Source organism: Podarcis liolepis (assembly GCF_965112155.1).
Source record: "Podarcis liolepis genome assembly, chromosome: 7".
Lineage (NCBI taxonomy): Eukaryota > Metazoa > Chordata > Lepidosauria > Squamata > Lacertidae > Podarcis > Podarcis liolepis.
The window spans coordinates 15,642,538-15,660,008 of NC_139561.1; the positions used below are offsets into that span (position 1 = coordinate 15,642,538).

The 17,471-nt window shown below is 48.4% G+C and overlaps 1 protein-coding gene across 25 annotated transcripts in view; it reads right to left on the reverse strand.

The window, feature by feature from the left end:
- Positions 1-13,032: 13,032 nt before the first annotated feature.
- ARHGEF10L (Rho guanine nucleotide exchange factor 10 like) overlaps positions 13,033-17,471 on the reverse strand; it is a 145,459-nt gene continuing 141,020 nt past the window's right edge. For all 25 annotated transcript variants that reach the window (XM_083512648.1, XM_083512642.1, XM_083512649.1 and 22 more), the window contains 2 exons: positions 16,405-16,527; positions 13,033-14,830 (listed from right to left, as the gene is read on the reverse strand). In XM_083512648.1, the coding sequence (XP_083368774.1) occupies positions 14,298-14,830; positions 16,405-16,527 (656 nt within the window). In that variant the 3' untranslated portion in view covers positions 13,033-14,297. The remainder of the gene's footprint in view (positions 14,831-16,404; positions 16,528-17,471) is intronic.

A 17,471-nucleotide genomic window follows, 5' to 3' on the forward strand; every position in this document is an offset into this window, starting at 1 on the left:
AGGCCACTGCTGTGGTGCAGAGAGCAGGTGTGAGACCACTGCAAGTCCACAACAGGCCTGAGGTTAACCACCCGCTGACCTAGCACCATGCCATCATGTCCACAATGATCTCAGGGATGGGGCAAGACTCCTGTGAACAAAGGCTTGCGGCATTTGGGGCTTTTTAGTTCGGAGAAAAAAAGGGGAGTCAGAGGTGACATGGTAGAATTTGACAAAAGGATGCATGGCTTAGAGAAAATGGATAGGGGAAAGTCTTCAACATTTCTCAACAGGCCTCCCGGTTTCAGGTTACTTCTGTTTAAACTGGACCTGAATCTGACCATAGCTGCCAACTTTTCCCTTTTCTTGCAAGGAATCCTATTCAGAATAAGGGAATTTCCCTTTAAAAAATGGGAAAGTTGACAGCTATGAATCTGACTAACCTCCATAGTAACTTCAGCGGGATCAAGCCCATCTTGTCCAGCCTCCTGTTATCAGAAGATGCCCCTGTGGGGGAACCCACAAGTAGGACCCGGATGTGAGAGCAACTGTCCCTTCCTGTAGTTTCCAGTACCGGTATTCAAGCTATGGAGGCAGAGCCTAGCCATTGTGGCTAGTAGTCCACTTGTTCATGAATCACATAGGACTATCCTCCGTCGCCCAGAAATGGAAGCAAGAAGAAATTCCGATGAAAGAAGAATGGCAAACAAAATGAATGGACTACGCAGAATTAGGCAAAATGACAGGATGGATTTACAGAAGAAACATACGAATTATTTGAAGAGCAACTGTAATCAACAAATGACAAGAAGTTTTGTGAGAAGAAATATATGAAATATTGCAAAGTAGAGAACGAAAAGAGATGTTAGTTATGAGATTTAAAGGTAATAGTGAAAGTAAGAAATATATATTAAGTGAATAGATTGGAAAATTTTCAGAGGTGATTGATGGAAGTCAAAAAAATTGTATATGATGTAAAAGTATGTTTAACGACTGTTGAAAATTATATGTTAAAAAAACCTAATAAAATTAGAGAGAGAGAGAGAGAGAGAGAGAGGACTATCCTCTGTCAAACAGAACAACCCCCATCTATTTTGTGTCTATAGTGCAGAACAAGAAAAGAGAGTGAGGTTTCAGGCTAAGTGTTTGACTGAAGGAAGAAGGGAGAGTTCAATCGTTGCTTGTTAGCAGGTATGACTGATGGCCCAGACCCTCTCCTGACACCAATTTATGCCCTTCTATTAGATTTTTCTATCAACTGGAGCTGCCCTGGATAGTTCCATAAAGTTTCCCCTGACTCCCCAAGGACTCGGGGCACTCAACTCTCCCCACCGGCCCTGCCAGGCCCTGTGAAAAAACACCAAACGTCACTGTGGTGGCTTGACCCCAATTTGAGATGGAGAGCAGGGGCTGCGTCTGAGAGGGTGCCGCAGCGCGCGACCCTCCGTTTGGGGCTTGCTCAAGTCGCCTGGAGTAATTTGTGCCGGATGGATTGAGGGCTGCTGGGTCGGGGGACAATGAGCGGCTGACACGTGGAGACATCCAGACTGCCAATTGCATCTTCTCTCTCGCACATAAACACAGACGTAAGAACGTAGAGAGAGTCTGCTGGATGGGCCAACGGTCCCTCTAGAACAGTATCCTGTCCTTGCAGGGGCCAACCAGATGCCTGGGGGAAACCCGCAAGCGGGATTCGAACGCAGCTCTCCCCTCCTGCGGTATTCAGAAGCATTGCTGCTTCCAGCCGTGGAGGCAGAGCAAAGCCATCACCATCATTTTTTATTTGTATGCCGCCTTTCCACAGTTAAAAAACCATGCTCAGTGTGGCTTACAGCATAACAAGATTTACATCATTACAAAAGTCATAAACAATAAATAAACCAGATCAAAAAATACACACCCAAATGGGAAACAATTTCCACGTAAATCAAAATCTAAAACTAAGAATACAGCATTAATGACACAGTTTTAAATGGCATAGGTAAAAAATAAAAGCAATTTAAACAAAGTTTAAACACCCTGGCTAGCAGCCCTTTAGCCCTCTCCTCCTACATGAATTTGTCTGATCCTCTTTCAAAGCCATCCAAGCTGGTGGCTGTCCTTGCTTCCTGTGGCAGAGAGTTCCACAGTTTCACAATGCATTGCATAAAGAAGTACCGTATTTTTCTGTGTATAACACGCCCTGTGTATAAGAGGCCCCCTATTTTGGGGGACTCGAAATTAAGAAAATGGGGGGAGATTGCCCCCGTGTATAACACTACCCACCCTTTTAACATTATTTTTTAGTAAAAAAAACCAACCACCTAGTCTTATACCCGCAAAAGTATGGTACTTCCTGTTACCCTTCCTGAATCTTCTCACACATTCAGCGTCCCACAAGCCAGACAGAGAGGCCGGGTGGGTGCGTACATTTGGCCTACAATGGGATTGAGGCTCCCCACCCCAGGTATAGCAAGTGGACAAGACAGGAAGGGGCAGAAAAATGAATATTCCCCCTCTCCCCACCACCAATCACAGATCCCTAGGGCAGCCAACTTCCTGCTCACCTGTCTGCCTCAAAAAAACCTAGCTGTCCTCATTTAAAAAGGAGGCACGGCGGTGATGGGGAAGCTTTGACGGTTTCAGTCTGCGGCATAACATTATCCCCCCCGCCTGCCTGCCCGCTCTCTCCGTGGCACTGATACCCACCTTATTAGACAGCCGGCGGAAAACGAGGCGACAAGCGAATGTCTTCATTAGGCAGCTGTGCCTGCCGAAGTGCGCTAATTTGATCAAGAGATAATCAAGGTCGCCCAAGCACTACAGGAACGTGAGGAAATATCCAGCCCTAAACAGCTGAGCAAACCCCGCTCCACAAATCCCAACCGCAGCCTGAGCAGTTGGCTTATTTATTCTTAGGATGGGGGAACAGGAATCCTGATTCAACTGTCCAATGGGGGGGGGGGAGGGAATCACTATCTAAGGACAAGTTCTACCATTAGGCAGGATAATTTGGCAGCTTCAGGCAGCAGGCAGGTTACATACGCTTCAGGTTACATACACTTCAGGTAACAGACTCCGCTAACCCAGAAATATTTTGTTGCTGTTGTTGTTGTTTAGTCATTTAGTCATGTCCAAATCTTCGTGACTCCATGGACTCCTGTCTTCCACTGCCTCCCACAGTTTGGTCAAACTCATGCTGGGAGCTTTGAGAACACTGTCCAACCATCTCGTCCTCTCTCGTCCCCTTCTCCTTGTGCCCTCCATCTTTCCCAACATCAGGGTCTTTTCCAGGGAGTCTTCTCTTCTCATGAGGTGGCCAAAGTATTGGAGCCTCAGCTTCAGGATCTGTCCTTCCAGTGAGCACTCAGGGCTGATTTCCTTCAGAATGGAGAGGTTTGATCTTCTTGCAGTCCATGGGACTCTCAAGAGTCTCCTCCAGCACCAGAATTCAAAAGCATCAATTCTTCGGCAATCAGCCTTCTTTATGGTCCAACTCTCACTTCCATTCATCACTACTGGGAAAACCATAGCTTTAACTACACGGACCTTTGTTGGCAAGTTGATGCCTCTGCTTTTTAAGATGCCCAGAAATATTACCTCAGGTTAAGAACTTGGCTTCAGGATGAGAACAGAAATCATGCGGCGGCAGCACAGCAGAAGCAGGAGGCCCCATTAGCTAAAGTGGTGCTTCAGAACAGTTTCAGGTTAAGAACAGACACCCAGAACAAATTAAGTTCTTAACCTGAGGTACCACTGTAGTGTCTTCTTGTTGATTCTGCAGGGTGTGGCTTACCTCCCCCCCCCCCCGCAAATATTTTTATTCAAGCTAGCACCCCACTAAAGCAGTTGAGGCTGCTATTTTTGGGTGAATAAAAGCATTATCCCACCAACCTTCATCTGTCCTTGGTCAGCCCCCTTCCTCCTGGTGTTATTTCTTATGACCATCAATAATGTTACTGTTTATTTACTGCATTTTATAGAATTGTAGAGGGACGCGGGTGGCGCTGTGGGTTAAACCACAGAGCCTAGGACTTGCTGATCAGAAGGTTGGCTGTTTGAATCCCCGCAACGGGGTGAGCTCCCATTGTTCGGTCCCAGCTCCTGCCAACCTAGCAGTTCGAAAGCATGTCAAAGTCCAAGTAGATAAATAGGTACCGCTCCGGCGGGAAGGTAAACGCCGTGTGCTGCTCTGGTTCACCAGAAGCGGCTTAGTCATGCTGGCCACATGACCCGGAAGCTGTACACCGGCTCCCTCTGCCAATAAAGCAAGATGAGCGCTGCAACCCGAGTTGGCCACGACAGGATCTAATGATCAGCAGTCCCTTTACCTATAGAATTGTAGAGTTGGAAGGGAGCCCAAAGGTCTTCTATCCCAACCCCCTGCAATTTATATCCCACCTTTTTCTCCCAGGAGCTCAAGATGCCACACATGGTTCTCCTCGTTTAAGCTCCACAACCACCCTGTGAGGTTGTTTAGGCTGAGAGGCAGGGTCTGGCCCCCAAGGTCTCCGAATGAGTTTCATGGCCAAGTGGGGGATTCGAACCCTGGTCTCCCCCAAGTCCTGGTCCAACACTCTAACCACTACACCACGCTGTCTCTTGTTTTTAGTGGGCAGAGAGAATGGTGGTGGACTTGGGGAATTCTCGTCCACAGGAGATCAGCTTGGCAGTGTAGAATGCAACATCGTTATGTGCCACCAGAAAGAAAAGCAAATTATTGAAAAGATTTATATTCAAAGAAGAGCCTTAGAAAATATATTAGGGGTGTCAGAATGCAAGGACGTCTTCAGATATCTGAAGGGTTGTCCCCTGGAAGATGGAGACAGCTTGTTTTTCTGCTGTTCCTGCCGCCTGCTCAGTCAGTCCCCGCACAGAGCTAAACCAGTGTTGAAAATAATAACAACAACAATAATAATAATAATAATAATAATAATAATAATAATAATAATAATTTATTTATACCCTGCCCATCTGGCTGGGCTTCCCCAGGCACTCTGGGCAGCTTCCAACAAAATATTAAAATATAGTAATGCACCAAACATTAAAAGCTTTCCTAAGCAGGGCTGCCTTCAGATGCCTTGCCGCGCGGGGACTGACTTCCGTGACACTGGCACGGCTTCAGAGTGGCTGCAGGAAGCTTCTGCAGCCAATCCGAAGCTGCGGACACCTCTGGGCGGGTGGTGACGCTGGCATGGCTTCGGATTGGCTGCATGAAGTTCCTGCAGCCAATCTGAAGCCTCGACACCCAAGCGCTGAGGTAAACCCGGCACGGCCATGGATGGACAGGATGGTGAGTCTGGGCCCCGCCATGGGCATAATGATGGGTGCATCACAGGGCTTCAGACGGAGCTTGGCACGCCTTCTGCCCCCGTGCCTGGCACCTGGCTCAGCGTTGCTGCTGGCGGCCTCTCTGGAGCAGCTGGAGGGTGAGCTGTGCACCGCGTGCCCAGCGCTACAGTTGCGCAGCCTGCCTGCCGACCCAGCCTCAGACGGTGGGCCGCAGAGCGTGGTGCATGCCGCCTGGGAGCTCCGCGGGGATGGGCCGATGGAGCAGTCGCTGCTCATCAACAACGCCGGTGAGTGGGCAGTGCAGAGACACGCTCCTGAGTGCGTGCAGAGTGTGTTCCTCCTCCAGGTCCAGAGGCAGCTGTGGGACCGGCTTGCAGGGTATTTATATTTCTCAAAATATAGTCCGGCCAGTGTGGTGTAGTGGTTAAGAGCGGTTGACCCGTAATCTGGTGAACCAGGTTCGCTTCCCCGCTCCTCCACATGTAGCTGCTGGGTGACTTTGGGCTAGTCACACTTCTTGGAAGTCTCTCAGCCCCACTCACCTCACAAAGTGTTTGTTGTGGGGGAGGAAGGGAAAGGAGAATGTTAGCCGCTTTGAGACTCCTTCGGGTAGTGATAAAGCGGGATACCAAATCCAAACTCTTCTTCTTCTTCTGGCCCCCCACAAGGTCTGAGGGACAGTGACTGAAAAAGTTTGCTGACCCTTGCTTCCGACCAAAAATCTATGAAGCATTGGTAGGAGTTTTAATTCGTTTTAGTCTATTTTCTTGCCATTTCAGCATTCTCAGAATGGCCAACCAGTTACCCCAAAGGAAAGTGGTTGGCCATTTTGCAGGACCTGAGCACAACTCTCCCCTCCTGTAGAGTCCAGCAAACAGCAGCAGCTACACCGCCAAAATTAGGGGGTTGGCAGTCAAAATAACAAACTATTCTTGTTTAGAAATGCTAGGGACTAGCAACCACAGAGCTGCAAATTGTTAGATAGGTTGCAAAGAAAGACAATGTAATTAGCAGAGAAAGAGCTCTGTGTGAAATCACTTCCCTTGAGTTCTCTGGTGGAAAATAGACAAAAGGTTTTAGCCTTTTCTACTTCCTCCTGCCTCATGGTCATTCTCCTTTCCACCCTGCTTCTTAGGCAGGCAGGCATCTGTCTGGTCTCCTCGCCAACAGAGACTCTATTTTGAACTCAACTATGTATTTTGTGGGTGGCGCTGTGGTCTAAACCACAGAGCCTAGGGCTTGCTGGTCAGAAGGTTGGTGGTTTGAATCCCACAGGGTGAGCTTCCGTTGCTCTGTCTCTGCTCCTGCCAACCTAGCAGTTTGAAAGAACCTCAAAGTGCAAGTAGATAAATAGGTACCGCTCCAGCGGGAAGGTAAACGGTGTTTCCAAGAGTTGCTCTGGTTCGCCAGAAGCAGCTTAGTCATGCTGGCCACATGACCCGGAAGCTGTATGCCAGCTCCCTCGGCCAGTAAAGCGAGATGAGCGCCGCAACCCCAGAGTCGTCCGCGACGTGACCTAACGGTCAGGGGTCCCTTTATGTACAGTGGTACCTCGGGTTAAGTACTTAATTCATTCCGGGGGTCAGTTCTTAACCTGAAACTGTTCTGAACTTGAAGCTCCACTTTAGCTAATGGGGCCTCCCGCTGCTGCCACACCACCGGAGCACAATTTTTGTTCTCATCCTGAAGCAAAGTTCTTAACCCAAGGTACTATTTCTGGGTTAGCGGAGTCTGTAACCTGAAGTGTATGTAACCTGAAGTGTATGTAACCCGAAGTACCACTGTATTTTGTAACCTAGAAGTAGAATTTGCCTGCTTGTAGTTGATGCTTCTGGAATTGTGTGCAAGACTTTGTGTAAGTAAAAAGTTTTTAGTGCTAAATTTACAGTCTGTTGGTGATTCTTTTATCAAGAGGGAGAAACGGAGAAGATCCAGTCTGCTATCACAACCTGGATAAATGCATCAAGGCTCTGTAGCCTAGTCTCAGAAGTTTGCACTTCAGTGCTGAAAGAGATGGTGTTTTAAACTCTGCTAACTGCTAATACTAAACTGATTACTTTAAACATTCTGCTCACACATGTAACAGGGAGGATAAATTATAAAATAACATAACCTACCTGCAAAACAAACAGAGGAGGTCTCACTCCACACTTGAGGGAGTCATGAACACTCCCCAGCTGATGAAAAGGAAAAGACATTTTATCCTTTTTTATGGCTTCACTATTAAACAATTACTACTTGTTGTAAACAAAGCAAGGCAAGATTTGCAGATGGCGATAAAGGAATGAGCCTCCTCTCCATAAAAGTGACTGTTGGGTTGGTTATTAAATAAAGAGCAAACTTTATCCAAGAAAGACAAAGGAGCTTTTGAACACCACGTGGATCCAGGCAGGCCTTTGCTGGGAGAAGTTTGGTTCAGTTTGCGTTTTAAGACAAACCCACCTAATTCAAACATCCCAAAACCAATGCATAAAATGGAAATTTGTTCGAAATTCGCACTTCTCTGAATTTTGCATACCAGTTCTCTGACCAAATAAAGCATTTTAAAAAATGCCCTCATGACATCTGGTCATTCATTGTGGCAAACAGAATCATAGAATCATAGAATTGTAGTGTTGGAGGAACCAGTGCAGAAATCACAGCTTAAAAACACCTGGCCACTGCTCATCCAAGCTCTGCTTAAAGAAACCCAATGAAGGAAACTCCACCATCTTCCAAAGGAGTCCATTTCACTGTCAAACAGCTCTTACTGTCAGAAACTTCTTCCTGACATTCAATTAGAATTTCCTTTCTTGTTGTTTAAATCCATTGGTTCGTGCCCTATTCTCTAGAGCAGGAAAAAAGAAGCTAGTTCCATCTTCCATGGGACAGCCCTTCAGATATTTGAAGATGGCTATCATATCTCCTCTCAGTCTCCTTTTTCCAGGCTAAACATATCCCTCACGGTTTCCAGGCCATTGATCATCTTGGTCATCCTGCAAAGTTCTGGCTTGTCAACATTCTTCCTAAATTGTGGCACCTAGAACCAGACACAGCACTCCCGGTGTGGTCTGACCAAGGCAGAAAACCAAGGCTTGTGTGGCAAGTTCCCGCCTCCCACCCGTAGAAATAAAGACACGTGACACCATTATTTTAGGTTAATGGGCTAAAATTCGCCACAACTTCATTGGTTACAGGTAAAGAGCGGTATTGGCTTAGGCATTGGTCCTATCCAACTATCCGGCTTCAGCCTGTTTGCTTGAAGACCCGGAAGGGTTAACACCAGCAGGGGGAGCCCTGCTGATGCACATCAACTAGGGACTCCCCTGGGGTTACTGTTCGGGGCGCGCGCTTTAGGCCCTGGCCTCCATAGGCTTCGGACAAGGCCATGCCCCCCGGAATCCTTTACCAGACTACCCTTCAATATTTGGGGGAGGTGATGGCACTCCCCCTCAACACATCTACATAACAATACCCCTACCGATGCCTAACTGCCAAAACCAAAGGAGTTGTGACGATTTGCTACGAGGTGGGCGAAAAACCAAATGGCCAGTGCCAATTTGCCAAGTGGAAAAATTCCTACCAGGCCTCTTAATGGTGACCAACCGAGGTTCATAGCAAGGTCAAAAGGGGAACCTTGAATGGCGGCCGGCGGCCAAAAGAGGGAGATCTCGAGGCCGTGCTTGCCTTAAGTGAGGCAAGCCACACACCCCAAGCCAGCCGATTGGCTGGCTCAGGGGATAACGCGGCCCCGAGGATTCCCCTGATCACACGGGGGCTGGAAGCCTGCCTCCGCGCGTGTGTTGGGGGCGTGAAGCCCGCAACACCACCTCTTCCTGAGGTCGGAAGTGGCTTTCTCATCGTGGGGTAGCGAATGGATCCCAGTGCTCGTGGCTCAATCTCGCCGTTCTTCCCCGCTCTTTACAGAACAGTTTTGGGGGCGAGAGAGCTCATAAAGAGCACAGCCAGATCCCCAGAACCCAAAATACCTTTTGGGGCTTCTTACAGGGGTACACAGTGCCTTTGTGTTTCCCCTTTTCCCTCGCATAGATCGGGTCTTTCCCAGAGGACTAGACCCATGCTCCGAAGCAGTGGGCAGCAAATCGGAACTCATGAATAGAATGGTGCTATTATTTCCCTTGATCTGGACACTAAACTTTGGTTAATGCAGCCTAGAATAGCATTACCCCTTTTTCTGATTTTTTTGCTGCTGAATCACATTGTTGACTCACTCAGAATAGACCAGTACTATTAAGATGATGGATGAGACGGGTCTTTGGTCTGATTCAGCTACAAGGCTCTGGGTTAAGTTCCTGTGCAGTCAAGCACTGGAGTTTCTAAACACTGGAAAATCTTAATGCTAAGTGGCTGAAAGATTCAGTCATCCCTCATGCTAGACCCAATAGATGTGAAATTGTATCAATGAGCAGAATGGCTTTTCAACTATTGTACTCAAATTGCCCTCTTTTGACAGGTTTTGCAGTGGCATGTGGATGAAGGAAATAATATTTTTTTGGGGGGGAGCTTTGCGTGGATTTTTAGTTTTATTTTTGTCTTACAATGCTTCTCCTCTCTCTCTCTCTCCCCCCCTTTCATTATTCAAACACCCCCAAAATTGGCGAGCCAGAGCATCAAGCCAAGATCCGAGGTGCGGCGAAAGCACGACAACTTTATCTGGAGCCGAAAACAGCTTTCTTTTTAAAAGGAAGGGAGAAAGCGTTACATGCATTTAATGTCTAATTAGGAAAAAAATAAGCTGCGGAAATCGTGTACCAGCCGTAATAGGGCCTTCGCAGGCAGCGGCGTCGGCTGAGATGGCCCCATTTCAAGGTTGAGTTGCCGGGAATATAATTGAAAGGCGAAAATGAAAATGAAATTGGAGTTATCGAGAAATCGGATTTGGGATGGATTTAACAAGCTGATTTAAACAAAAAATAAAAACCTGCCTCGCTTGCCGACACAGGAATTCTCTACTGGCTCAGAGCCTCACCACCACCCTCTTTTCATCCCATTACTGCCTGTTTTCTCGCTTACTCATCTGTACATAAACACATCGAGTTTGGGGACCCTCCTTTTCCACCCATCGCTACACCTCTTGCCGTGCTCCTTCGCTAGCCGTGTGCCAAACTCTCCTGAGCTCTGCCAGTGACCTAAGTCCAGTATTCCAGCATTGCAGGGGGTTGGACTAGATGACCCGTGGCGTCCCTTCCAAGCCTACCATTCTATGATTCTATGTCCCAGAGGGCAGGGTGTGAACCAGTGGATTCAAAGGACAGGGCAGGAAATTCCAAATAAACACGAGGAGGAACTTTCTGGTGGTAAGAGCTGCTCGACAGTAGAACGAACTCCCTTGGAAAGTGGTGGACTCTCCTTCATTGGAATTTTTCAACAGAAGTTGGATGGCCATCTGTCAGGGATTATTTAGCTGTATTTTTGACTCAATGACCTTTGGGGTCCCTTTCAACTCTACAGTTCTATGAGTCTGCAAGGGACGCGCGTGGCGCTGTGCTCTAAACCACTGTGCACTTGGGCCTGCCAATCGGAAGGTTGGCGGTTCGAATACCCATGATGGGGGAGCTCCTGTTGCTCTGTCCCAGCTCCTGCCAACCTAGCAGTTCGAAAGGAGACCAGTGCAAGTAGATAAATAGGTACCACTGTGGCAGGAAGGTAAATGGCGTTTCCATGTGCTCTGAATTCTGTCATAGTGTCCCGTTGTGCCAGAAGTGCTAGAGTCTTGCTGGCCACATGACCTGGAAAGCTGTCTATGGACAAACGCCAGCTCCCTCAGCCTGAAAGCGAGAGGAGTGCCACAACCCCATAGTCACCTTTGACTGGACTTAACCGTCCAGGGGTCCTTTACCTTTACCCTTTTACCTTCTATGAGTCTATTATTTGCATAAGCTACCTCGAGACCCCTTTTAGCCAAAGAGGTTAGAGTAGAAATATGCGGTTGGCGCTGTGGTCTAAACCACAAAGCCCAGGGCTTGCCGATCAGAAGGTCGACAGTTTGAATCCCCACAATGGGGTGAGCTCCCGTTGCTTGGTCCCTGCCAACCTAGCAGTTCGAAAGCATGTCAAAGTGCAAGTAGATAAATAGGTACCACTCTGGTGGGTAGGTAAATGGCATTTCCGTGCACTGCCCTGGTTCGCCAGAAGCGGCTTAGTCATGCTGGCCACATGACCTGGAAGCTGTCTGCGGACAAACACTGCCTCACTTGGCCAGTAAAGTGAGATGAGTGCCGCAACCCCAGAGTTGTCCGCAACTGGAGTTAACGGTCAGGGATCCCTTTACCTTTACCTAAGATAAACACAACAAAAAATGGGCTACGACATTTAGTCAGTTAATTTGGGTCTTTCTTTGTTTCTTTTAAGATACCTTTCGATTACAAATTTAAAAAGCTAGCCATGTGCAAAAGCCAGTTTCCGAAGGAAAGGTCCCCTCCTGTGTGCAAGAGAAGAGAGAACTACATACCTCCAAAAGGACACCTGTTTTACCTGCAGCAGAGAAAGCAAGCCCTCCTCTCTTCTTAAAAAATGGCTCATTTTCCCACCACCTGTACAAATTTATGCAGATTTTATGCATTGCGGTTGCAATTCCAAACACACCTCTGAGGGAGTCGGCTCAGCAGGGCTTACTTCTGAGTAAACATCTACAGATGCACACTGAAACTCCCATAAGAAATCCAGGGAGCTTTACACCGCAGCTCTTAAAATACGATTTCCCCGGCTATTTTGCACACCGAGAAGCTCCAGACGCACACATATGACGTCCATCCCAGAGGACACAAACGACGACAGTAAAGATGACTGCTGGCAGCCCTCCATATCCTCTTTGTCCTCCCTGTCTTTTTTTGGGGGGGGAGAGAGGAGGGAGATCAGGGGCAGCTGTCCTGCGGCTCCCCAGATGTTGCTAGACTAAGTTTCTGATAATTCTGGACCATAAGCTGTGCTGCTGGGAGTTGGGAGCCACAGCTTTCCCGTCCCTGAACTGGATCATCACTTCCCTTTACTGCCCTTAACTTCTGCCATCATTTGCCTACATTGCCCTTAATTTATTTCACTACCTGCCTTTACTGCCCCTAACTTCTTCCATCATTTGCCTTCACTTCCCTTAACTTCCTCCATCACTTGCCTTCAATGCCCTTAACTTCCTCCACCATTTGCCTTCGTTGCCCTGAATTTCCTTCACTACCTGCCTTTACTGCCCCTAACTTCCTCCATCACTTGCCTTCATTGCCCTTAATTTCCTCCACTACCTGTCTTTACTGTCCCTAACTTCCTCCATCACTTGCCTTCACTGCCCTTAACTTCTGCCACCACTTGCCATTATTGCCCTTAACTTCCTTGCCTTCCCAAAGTTGGGTAAGCGAGGCACTGGGCATTGGAAAGGCAGTGCAATTGCTGGGGGAGGGGGGTTGTCCTCAAATTTTGGCATCCCTTCCACATGCCCCGCATCACAAGGCAGCGTGCGGCCCATGGGTTCTGTGTCGAAGTACTGTTGCGGCCCACTTGGAATGAAAAGTTGGACCACCCTGAGAGAGGGGCAAGGTTTGCCACCTGTGAGGTCAGGTAAGCTTGGACCATCGTAGGTATCCCACAAAATTGAGTTTCACTTCTTCCAGCTCATCTCTTCTCCCAAGGGGCACCCAGCCTCTGGGCACCTCCAGCGTTGCTTGAGAAATGTCTCCGCATCTCATCGTACGACAAAACGCTTTGCTTAGCTGGCGGGATTCTAATCCGAGCCCGGTGGGAACAGACACACCAGCTGTCAAGGAGATGTCAAAGCTTCCAGTGTAGTTGATCTCTCGTTTTTCCAAACACCTTTATTCCAGCATCCCGAGATGCCCCCACGCTATATACAGATTTTATTTATACAACATAATAATGTACATGGCTTTTAATATTACATATATATATTCACACATGGATACACAAACCCTCATGCCGCTATCGGGGGGGAGGGGAGGGAGAGAAGAGGATTCAGTGGGGGGAGTGGGGGGAATTTTGGCCTGCCTCCAAAGCCCGCAAGGAGGGCGCCAAGTCCTATGCCATCTGGAAAGTTCTTTTTTTAAAACCGCAAGCTCGTTTTGTAAGTATGGGAAACGGCTGCGCATAAGAGGTCCGGAGTTGTCTCCTACTCAGAGTAGACCCGCTGAAGTGAACGTCATTCTTTTCAGTGGGTGTGCTCTGAGTCGGAATACACAACCCCTTGAACTGCAAAGAAACAAAATATCTCTATTTCATACAGTGTGTCCGCACCTCAAACATATTTAACTTGCACAATTTCAACCACTGAAGTCCAGTTGGCTGCAATCCCACAAGAGAAATACAGGCAAGGGAGAGAATTTAAAAGCTCCTTCTGCACTGCTCAAGGCCCTCTCAGGGTGCCGTCTCCAGAAGTGAAGGAAAGCTCTCCCAAGAAGTCGCACAGTCCCTGAAAGATCTCGCAAGAGCGCCCCAGAACTGGCACACCATTTCGCCCTGGTCTCCCCAAGCAAGGAAGACCTTGAAAGCTCTTTTTGCTCCAGGTCTGCTTTGTTTCCCCAATGCAAAAAGAGTTTTTAAGCTCTCTGCCTTCCTTGGGGAGGCAAGGCCTTCTTGGCACACCAGCTCCAGAAACCTGGGAATACCTGCGTGAGATCACACAGGAACTCGGATGACCCTGCGAGGTCTTGCGAGAGCCAGCCCACTCGGTGCTCTGGCTTGGGAAGGACTCAGAAGGCTGGGGGCAGCTTGAGTACACGGTTTTTGTGTACATGCAGAAATCTCAGAACCAAACCCCCACGTGAGATGTGATCATACCGTTTGTGTGTTCCAAAGAAACAGGGAGGCTTGAAGCGTGTTCCAATTGCGACGGAGAGAGAGAGGGGAAAGTAGAGAGGGAATTTAAAGCCTCTTTTAGGCAAGATGTTTTTCCCCAAAAGATTTAAGGGGGAGGGGGAAGAGTCCATCAGGATGGGGGGGAATGCAGCCACCACCTCTGGCGAGCCCAACACACCGTTGCACGGTGTCCCAAAGCAAGGCATTGTGGGAGGGATGGCCGGCCGGCCAATGAGAGGGGGCCGGGGTTATAGCATCAGTGGGACCTGCCATATCAACAAGGTACTGTCTGTCTCACTGCTGGCTGGCGGCTTGCCATTGGAGTTGAAGTTCCGGTAGCCTCTCCCGCCAGAAACCACAGCCAGGGAGGAGATCTCCTTGCGGTGGGCATCGCGGGCGCACGGCCGGTTGTGGACCCAAATGTCTGGGTCGTCGGCCATCTCGTAGACGGAGCCGTCCTCCTCGGTGTGCTCCGGGGCGTTCCCGCCGGTGGCGGAGGGCGCCTCTCGCATCGAGAGCAGCTGCCCAGGGAGGTGAGAGGTGGAACGGAGGCGGTACTGCAGGAGAATGCCCTTTTTCCGGAGTTCCCTCATCTGAGGGCTGTTCTGGGAAGCCAGATCTGCTGGTTTGCTGTCCTGCTTTTCGTCCTTGGCGGATACAGGATCCGCAGAGGGGTCGTCCTCCTTGTCGCTCTTGAGGATGTCTGGGGCCAGGGTGCTGAGGGCGACAGCCAGGAATTCCACCGGGCCACAGTGGCCATTAAGGGAGACCATGCCTTTCCCTGAGCAGTGGAGAGAGAAACGCATGAGCCCTTTTAGGAAAACAGAAACCAGCTTCATAGATAGCAGAAATTTGTTTTAATAATAATAATAATAATAATAATAATAATAATAAATTTTATTTATATCCCGCCCTCCCCAGCCGAGGGCGGCTAACAACAAAGAAGGGCAGTAGTGGTGCAGTGGTTAGAGAAGAAGAAGTAGAAGAAGAAGAGTTTGGATTTGATATCCCGCTTTATCATTACCCTAAGGAGTTAAACCCCACGACGGGGTGAGCTCCCGTTGTTCAGTCCCTGCTCCTGCCAACTTAGCAGTTCGAAAGCATGTCAAAGTGCAAGTAGATAAATAGGTACCACTCCAGTGGGAAGGTAAACGGCGTTTCCGTGCACTGGTCTGGTTCGCCAGAAGCGGATTAGTCATGCTGGCAACATGACCTAGAAGCTGTATGCCGGCTCCCTTGGTCAGTAAAGCGAGATGAGCGCCGCAAACCCAGAGTCGGTCACGACTGGACCTAATGGTCAGGGGTCCCTTTACCTTTACCTTATTACACTAAGTAGGACTTAGATGGCTATCATCCCATCATTTTATTGCTCAGATTTTTTTTGGGGGGGAAGGGGTGTCTCCATGCGGCCAAGTCACATGACACTAGCACTTTGACATGCTTTCGAACGGCTAGGTTGGCAGGAGCAGGGACCAAGCAACAGGAGCTCACCCCATTGCGGGGATTTGAACCACCGACCTTCTGATCAGCAAGCCCTAGGCTCTGTGGTTTAACCCACAGCGCCACCCGCACCCCTTATCCTACTTAGTGCAGACCCATTTAAGTTACCATATTTTTCACTCCATAAGACACACTTTTTTCTTCCTAAAAGGTAAGGGGAAATGTGAGCTCATCTTATGGAGCGAATGGCGCTGCGCAGTGCCCCTTCAGCAAAGCAGGAGGAGGAATGGAGCCCCTTCTGTTCCTCCTCCCACTCGGCTGAAGGGGCGCTACACAGAGAGGGAGAGCTGCGAAGCGCCTCTCCTGGCTTCTGCTTTAGCCGTGCGCAGCCTCTTTGGGCAGGGAGAGCCTTCATCCCGCTATCCGGGAGAGGCTGCGCGTGGCTATCCCAGAAGCCAGAACAGCCAGAGGCTATCCCAGAAGCCAGATCCCTCTTGCTGTTCTGGTTTCTGGGATTCAGAATATTTTTTTTTCTTGTTTTCCTCCTCCAAAAACTAGGTGCGTCTTATGGTCTGGTGCGTCTTATGCAGTGGAAAATACGGTAATGGAAGGTGGTAGACTCTGGGGCTTCTTTGCCTTGCTATCTGGGAGCTGGAGTCTAACAGCACCTTGCGAGACGCAGGTCCCTCACTGCTTCAACCTCCATCACCCTCTGACCATCACTTGCCTTTGCTGCCCCCCTAGCTACCCCTATCACAACTCTGACTTATTCTAATGGAGGCATGGAGGACCAGTGGCTCTGGGATTGGACTCCAGTTCCCATTATCCTGGCAGGGGCAGGTGGGATTCTGAGCCCTGCCACATCTGGAAGACCACAGGTGTTCCCCATCCTCGCTGCAACAGAAGGAGACTCACCTGTGATCTTGGGGATCCCCTCCAATCTGGGCACAGGCAAAAGGACCAAGATGCCTTGGTCGGTGCCAACCCAGAGAAGGCCCTGGCAAATCAGAAGGCTGGTGACGCGGACATTCTTCTGGCCTGTGGGAAGAAAGGGAAGGGCAGATTAACTGAAGGAGCAGAAGCTGTTGCCCATTTTTGGCCTGTAAAGGTAGATTAGCCACAAACTACCCCAAACCATTCATCCTGGGGCTTCTATAGCCATAGGGGACTCCCGCCAGCAAGCAGAATGAAGCAACAGGAGACAGGAACAAGAAAGCCAATTGTACATCAAATTCATAATTGTCATAATTGTCATAATTGTCAGACTGGCAGAAGTCCGCCCTACCTGTAGATGATGCCAGGGACTGAGCCTAGGACCTTCTGCATGCCAAACAGGTGCTCTACCGCTGAGCCCTTCCCCCAGTGGCAAGTCAACCAAAATATCCCGACTTAAATTAATCTCATTACTGTGAGCTGAGATCTGTTAGAAGCCCCCTTTAAACTGTATAGAAACTTATTCACGTATGCTACTACAGCGGCAAGAATGTTACTCGCCCCAAAATGGAAAGAAGCAGAAGTCCTGGCAAAGGAAGGATGGATACAAAAACTTGTGGAATATGCAGAAATGGCGAAACTTACCGGAAGAATAAGAAATCAAGATAACAAACTTCTTATTTTAAAAAATGGAAATGGTTTATTGAGTATTTACAGATAAATTGTAAACAGATAAGAACGTAGGTAGGATTACTGGAATAACCTGCGGTTTTATGAGTATATATTTGAAGCAGATGAATAAATGAGCAAATTAAGTTAATTTGGATATGCAGAAGATATTAAAAATAAATTTAATTTAAACCACAGAAAGAGGAGGAAGGAAGTCAAAGTTTGAAATGTTAAAATGATTGTAAAATTAGTGAAATGTATAAATCTGGAAAGCATAAATGAAGAAGAAGAGGAAGAGGAAGAGGAAGAGGAAGAGGAAGAGGAAGAGGAAGAGGAAGAGGAAGAAGAAGAAGAAGAAGAAGAAGAAGAAGAAGAAGAAG